The sequence below is a fragment of the Ammodytes marinus genome (genome assembly GCF_949987685.1).
Source record: "Ammodytes marinus genome assembly, chromosome: 17".
In the NCBI taxonomy this organism is placed as follows: Eukaryota; Metazoa; Chordata; class Actinopteri; order Uranoscopiformes; family Ammodytidae; genus Ammodytes; species Ammodytes marinus.
Genome location: NC_137221.1, coordinates 9,995,853 through 10,002,890, shown reverse-complemented (window position 1 = coordinate 10,002,890; position 7,038 = coordinate 9,995,853). Strand labels below are relative to the sequence as shown.

Genomic DNA, 7,038 nt, shown 5'->3' with positions numbered 1-7,038 from the left:
ACTTGTAGGCTAGTATTAGGGGTTGAAGGGCGGGTAGGATTTAGTGACTGATGGCAGATGGCGGTCTAAACATTAAAGCCGAGGAGATATGGGGCTGTTGTAAAGAAAGGCATTAGCGGTGGAGCAAGAGAGAGACATGTGCCCAGAGAGGGTTGCAATGCTTTTGAAATAAACACAATAACGCTGCTCGGGTCCAGATCGTGACTGCTTTGAAGGGGTCGCCGTATGCGCAGGTCGGGGTGTGTGCAGTCCTACTGTCATGTGGGCTCATTGTTTACATGCTGTCGAGATTTCAGAGAGGGCGTGTGTGTGTGTATGTGTGTGTGTGGGGGGAGGGGAGGGAGGGAGTTATGAGAAAATGACGGTCCCTGCCATTTTTTAACACTTATCTAGTAAAAAATGTCGTTTTCCATTCAAACAGGGGGAGGGGGGACGGGGGACGTTGCAGCCATGGTAACGTGTGTGGCACAAGTTGAGTAGACCCATTTCAGCACCATGGCCAGCTCAACGGCGAGAACAAAAGGCGGATTTGCATCGCTTGATGTCAGGGACAGTCTGCTTTTTATCTAACTCATAAAAAAACGAAAAATAAATAAAATATTTTTTATTATTTAGAAACCCATCAGAGCAATCTCCTCCTGCCCTAACAACAGCCTACCTTTACCTTTGATGAAAGAGATCACTTGAACATTTAATTTCCCAATGTTCAACGTTAACTAAAATAGGCTACGTTACGCCGTCATCCAAAGTGCATGATTTTTCATTTGTACATTATGTGAAAGTAGTAGTGGATCCATTCTTGGGTGCCTTGTCCTTTGGGTGCACTGGTTTCCTGACACGTGTTATAGCCTAACTGGTTAAATGATATTCAATAAAGAGAAATTAATTGTTATATAAACCCGCATCCACTACAAGATTCTGCTCCTCACCTTCAAGGCCCTCCACAACCTCACCCCTCCATACATCTGTGAACTCCTACACATCAACACCCCCACCCGCACTCTCCGGTCCTCCTCTTCCACTCAACTTACTGTCCCACCCGCCCGTCTGGTTACCTTGGGGTCCAGGGCATTCAGCCGATCTGCCCCCCACCTCTGGAACGCCCTCACACCTGTCATCCATAACTCCGACACTCTTTCCACATTCAAGACCCATCTAAAAACACATCTTTTTAAACTGTCATATTCCATATAATTCATTGTCTACCACCCATCTCACCAGTCACCACCCTTGTGTAAATTGTTTTAATGTGTCTTGTTCTTGTTTTTTTTTATCATTTTTGATTTTGTTTTTTAACTATGCCCTGTAAGGTGACCTTGGGTGCTTTGAAAGGCGCCCTCAAATAAAATGAATTATTATTATTATTATTATTTATATGCAAGCCCTTTCTTGGCAATATATGCTACAAATTGATGCTATGATGAATGCAACAGAGTAGAATTTGGGGAGAACAAAATGTTATAAAAATTACGGGCCTTACAAGAACATTAGTTAGAGATAAAGATGGGAAAGCTGTGCACATTATACCATATTTTTTTTGTTTTTGTTTGTATGTTCTCTCTCCTCCCGGATGGTAGCTTTGCGACGGTCCCTGGCGGCAGACATCACGGCTCGTGCAGCCCGAGGGGAGGAGGGCTGGAGATGGACAGGGAGGGAGACACCGGCTTACGACGTCAAAGGAGTAAAGACACACTCACTCACGCATACACACACGGAGGGAGAGGGACTGCCAGTTCCCTACGGTCTGCTTAAGGAAGCCTAAATTCATCTATCACAACACTCTCCATTCAGCAAAGATAGCGGAAGATTTTTTATTTTTTATTTTTAAATCAGATTTATTTGAAATTCAGAGATTTTTTTTTTCTTTACGGTGCGCCTGTCAGGAAAGAGAGCGGGGGGAGAGATAAAGAAGAAGAAAGAAAACAACAAGCAGATCTAGAAAACACGCTCATGCCGAATAAAGAACCATCGCTGGATGTTACTTGTGTTGTTATAGGGGGGGTATAGGCCTAACTTGTCTCGGGATTTCAAAGACGCTCTTACGCACAAATGAACTGAACCGTTGAGACCCAATAAGTAAATAACAGCGGGGGGAAGAAGAAAAGGCATCCACTGATCGCGCCGATTCTCTGCCACGAACAGCACCACAGGTATGATTTGTTTATTATTTATTTATTAGGGGTTGAACTCTTTGTTTGTTGCTTCAGTCAAATGTGTGAAATCGTCTTCGGGTCATTGTTGTTGTCACCCGTGTCTTGACAAAGAGAGCGCAGGTCTCCAGCTGTGTTGACAGACAGATACTGTCATGTTTCTGTACGGGCTTGGAAATAGCCGGCCTAGCTCGAATCCAGTTCAAGGGAGTCCTACTATTATTTACTACAAGATCACATGCATTAAAAATAAATAATTTTTTGATGGCAAGCATAATACAACAAATGATATAGCTGTGATTCATGATTACTCATCCATAATGTTCCTTAATATAAAAGTTCTGAGATTATAAACACATTTCCTGTCATTGATGTGCTTTTATTTTGTATTTTATGCAAGTAAAACCCAACATAGTGACTTCAACTGTTGAAAATATGTAAAAAATTATGTGTGATTGCATACACCCCTCTCAAGTAAAATCACTCCTATAGGATTTATAGTAGCTCTTGAAATGCATCTCTAATTGGGAGGTGATAGTGGCCTCAGGTTGCTAAGTAAGAATTTATCCCAATAATACAGTCATATCTCTTTCTTTTTCATCATCGTAGTGTAACGTTTGTTTTATTGTTATTCCACTGATATAACCTCTTGAAATCTACTGCCAGCTAAAGGACGAGCATGTCTCCAAGGGTGTAGAAACAGTTTTTTCAGCCTCTCGTTGCAATCATTCGACTGCTCCCATCTGCACCTCTCTCCCCTGGCCTCCTGTTTGCACCTCCTGTGCAGTGTGAATTTAAGCCCGCAGGCTCCTGTCTGCCTGTCCTGACCGCCTCCTCTCTCTCTGTGTGTGTGTGTGTGTGTTATTATTCCTCCTTAGACTTCTCAATGAAGGAGCCTGACGCAATCAAGCTCTTTATCGGGCAAATACCCCGCAACCTGGAGGAGAAAGACCTGAAGCCCATCTTCGAGCAGTTTGGGAAAATCTACGAGTTGACGGTGATAAAGGACAAATACACAGGGATGCACAAAGGTAAGATAAAATGACCTAGAACTGCCGTTTGATGGAATTGTTTGAGGCAACTCATACAGAGGGGGAAAGAATATTGTTAATGCATTATGTGGGGAGGATAAACCTGTTTTTACAATAGTTGCTCTAATATGTCTTCCAGGTGGGATTTCATCCTCAGTAGATATCAGTGAGGTTAAACTACTCCTCATTTAGCTGTCATCCCTCTGGAGTCTCTTTAAGGGGCCCCGTGAGGCCAAAACCACCATTGAACTGAAATAGGAAACCCAATTCAGTTAGTGAAAAGTTTCTAGGTATTTTAGCTATGGATTGACTAAAAAAAATTGATCAAGCGTGACTCAAATATACTTTTACATTGTAAGAACATTATTCCAAGGCAATCCATTTCAACAGACTAGGGAAAACCAGTTATCTAAGTTGTACTATGTAATTGGCTTTTTTAAAATCTTCTAATACGACCACACAAGTTCAATGTCTTTGCTGAGGACAAGATGAGGAGACCAATTATTTTCGACTGACGGCCCAATCACTAATACACTTTAATTATTCTAATACATGGGCTTACATTCAGGACCTAAGAAACTCTACAACGATTGAAATGTGTACAAACAGTAAAGACGTCATTGAGCCCAGTGTTAAACACAAGTGAAGCTCACATCAACATGAGAGTTATGTTTATGAGACCCTCCTGGTGCATGCTGGGAGGTTTTTGGTTCTCGCCATCCTCTGGATACTACAATTAGAAAATGGTAGACTTTGATAAAAAAAAAAATCAAACTGTTTCCTATACTGAACACCATTGTTATACTTAATTTTGAAAATTCAATGTCCCAGATCAATCTCACAAAAAAGTATTGCGTCCACTCACAATTGGTTTCATTGGCAAAATCAGTCAATAGAGTAGGTGTCTCAAACCCAATCAAAATCCTGTTTTGACAGATGGACTAAAGCTGGTTCAAGTGATCTAAGCTAAACAATGAGCCTTTCTGTCGTTTCGAATGCAAATATGAGCCTATCAGCGCGGAAAAACAAAAGGCCTTTTCAAAATTCACATAAACCAATCAGTCATCAGGGGAGACGTATAGGCCAGGTGGCATCAGTCCTCTAACACCTATAACACCTATTCCGCATACATTTACATATTCATGATTCGTGGGTGCCCTAAAGGTTAATGAAGGCCTTTTCTCTATTATGTGCGACTGCATACATTCTTGCTTAACCAGCGTGATATTAAATACCCACTCAGACAGCTTTTGTCTGAAAAGTCTCCAGGTATCATGATTTAATAATCCCATAGATCTTCAGTGCTACTTAACAAAATGACGGTTTTATAGGTCAGTGTTTTTTATCTTATTGTTTTTGTCTCCGTTTCATGAAGCTTTTGATATATATTATTAACATAGGCCTGCTTAAAGGTGGGAGGCATTTACTGACATGTTAAACTCATGCTCGCCCCGAAACCAAGGCACATACATCAAATGGCAGATTCATAATAGGACAATATCTCCACTACCATGTTTTCTGCCTTCAGGCCTTCAGGGCAAATGGCCAATTAAGATTAAGTTACAATAGCATGGCACTGCCAACTCTGACATTATGTATAGCCTTTTAAACCAGACATAGAAAATACATCGACCTATAGTGCGCTGAGCTTCTACGGCTTTCCCTTTTGTCTTCAGGATGTGCCTTCCTCACATACTGCGCACGTGAGTCCGCCCTCAAAGCCCAGAATGCATTGCACGAGCAGAAGACGCTACCAGGGGTGAGTGTGTCATCTTTTATTTGTGATCCTCATACAGCTCGTGTGTGTGTGTGTGTGTGTGTGTGTGTGTGTGTGTGTGTGTGTGTGTGTGTGTGTGTGTGTGTGTGTGTGTGTGTGTGTGTGTGTGTGTGGGGGGGTGTGTGGGTGTGCGGTGTGTGTGTGTGTGTACATACATTAGATGTATAAAAAGGGGAGCAGAATAACTGCCATTCCCGGCTATCTGAATGCACTGCACAGACCCACAAGACATGCAGTGACACGGGGAAAATTAACCAAGTTTGACATGCGGGCCCGACTCCCCCCTTTAGCTGATATGCTCCAATAAAGGTCAGAGGCTGCTCTCCCTCTTATGTTTCATATGTGATGCATCCAGACACATCCATCCAGTTAAGGCATGAGTCACCCCGCAACATGTCACGGGTCGAAAGAGACAGCTATGAGGCTCGCTGCCGGAGTGACTTTGCCAGTTCTTATTCTCTTGCTTTCTGTGTCTTCGTCTTTCCCTCCCCCCTCCTCCTTTCCACTGTCTATCCATCTCTCCCTCTGAATCCTAATCAAAGTTTAACCTAGCGTTATTAGCATAGCCAGGCAGCAGGTGTGCTGCCAAATGACATTTCCCGAGCTAAATATGACATGACAGCCGCGTCTCTATGATAACCGCCTTTATGAGAGACAAGTCGACAAGGCAAGGAATTACTGAGACAGAATGTGCTGGCAGACCCGCTGCTGCTTCCTCTTTTACTAACAAGGCTTTTACCCCCTGTTTCCTTCTTGGTTATTTTTGTTGAGATCTACGTCATCCACTTCTCTCCGCCCCACCCTCCCACCCACCCCCTCTTATTGAATGGCAGCTCATGACCGTCGTTTTTGAGGGACGAGTGAAGAGGCATGTGAACAGCGTAGGGCTGCACCTAACGATTAAGCCGTCAATCTTTTTGATGTATTGGTTATTATGTTTATTCAGAAAATAGCAAAAAAAAGAAAAAGAAAAAAAGGCCCATAACAGGAACTCTGCAGTCCAGACCACGATGCAGTCAAATTGCTTGATTTTGTCCTAAGCTCCAAAATATTTTCTTTAATATCATAGCAGACTTTGGAAACCGGCAAATATTTCCTCTGTTGAAGCTTGAACCAGATTCTGGCATGTTTTGCTTAAAAAATGGTTTCGGTTTTTGAAAGAAATTTGGTGTTTTCAGCTTGGAATCATTGGTATTTTTTTAAATTGTTATACACTACACAATTAATAAATTAATGAAAATAATCCAGACAACGCGCAACCAGCCCTCACATCTTGGGACGCTCAAGCCGGCGAATGTTTGGTATTTTCCCTTGATAAATAAAGGATAACTCGATTATTACAGTCATGGAAGATCGACTTATTGATCGTCTCAGCTCGGGAACATTGTTGTAATGGCAGGGGGGGAGGGGGTTCATCGAAGGACGTGGAGACAGTTTGAAGGAGCAGGCTGGTATTAGGGTGGAAACAAAAGAAATCCCATTGTTAACGTGACAGTAGCGTGACCTTCTTGACCTCTCATAGGGGATCGACAGGGCCCAATGCCTGGTGGCTAAAGCCCTTTCCCCCTCAAGTATTTCTACCCCAGTGCATCTCGTCCACACAACGTCTTACCTCTAAGCCGCGTGGAACAAGCTCATTCCCCCTTCTGTCTTCCCTCAATCCTCCCCTGCCCTACCCCCCTTCCTTGCCAAAAAAGACGAAAACCATCTTATTAGCTCCATACACACCCACGCAGACAAGAGCTGCTTCCCACCCTCTGCTACCAGCTGTGGTGTAATTGTCATCTAATTGCACCTGCACTGCCGAAGAATAATTTACTTTGGCATCTCATGGCCGGGGCGATACAAAAAGAGAAAAAAAAAGAATAACATGAAAGCAATTATAGGACTGAGGGGAAGGAGCCTCGACCAAAGTGCACCTGAATGGTAGAGAAATCTGAAGGATGTCATTAATGCTCAGCGCCGCAAAAAGCATTTCTCCTCTCTGGAACGTAAGAGTCAGTCTTAAGGTTTTTTTTTTCTCTTTTCGCTATTTTACTGACAACCCCCCCCACCCCCCAAACCCAACCCAACCCAACCC

General features: G+C 43.0%; 1 protein-coding gene across 1 annotated transcript in view; it reads left to right on the top strand.

The window, feature by feature from the left end:
• Window positions 1–3,036: 3,036 nt before the first annotated feature.
• Window positions 3,037–7,038, top strand: part of celf3a (cugbp, Elav-like family member 3a) — a gene marked incomplete at its 5' end in the record, with an annotated part of 24,080 nt that continues 20,078 nt past the window's right edge. Inside the window, 2 exons of the mRNA XM_080045011.1 lie at window positions 3,037–3,181; window positions 4,858–4,940. Of these exons, the coding sequence (XP_079901137.1) occupies window positions 3,037–3,181; window positions 4,858–4,940 (228 nt within the window). The remainder of the gene's footprint in view (window positions 3,182–4,857; window positions 4,941–7,038) is intronic.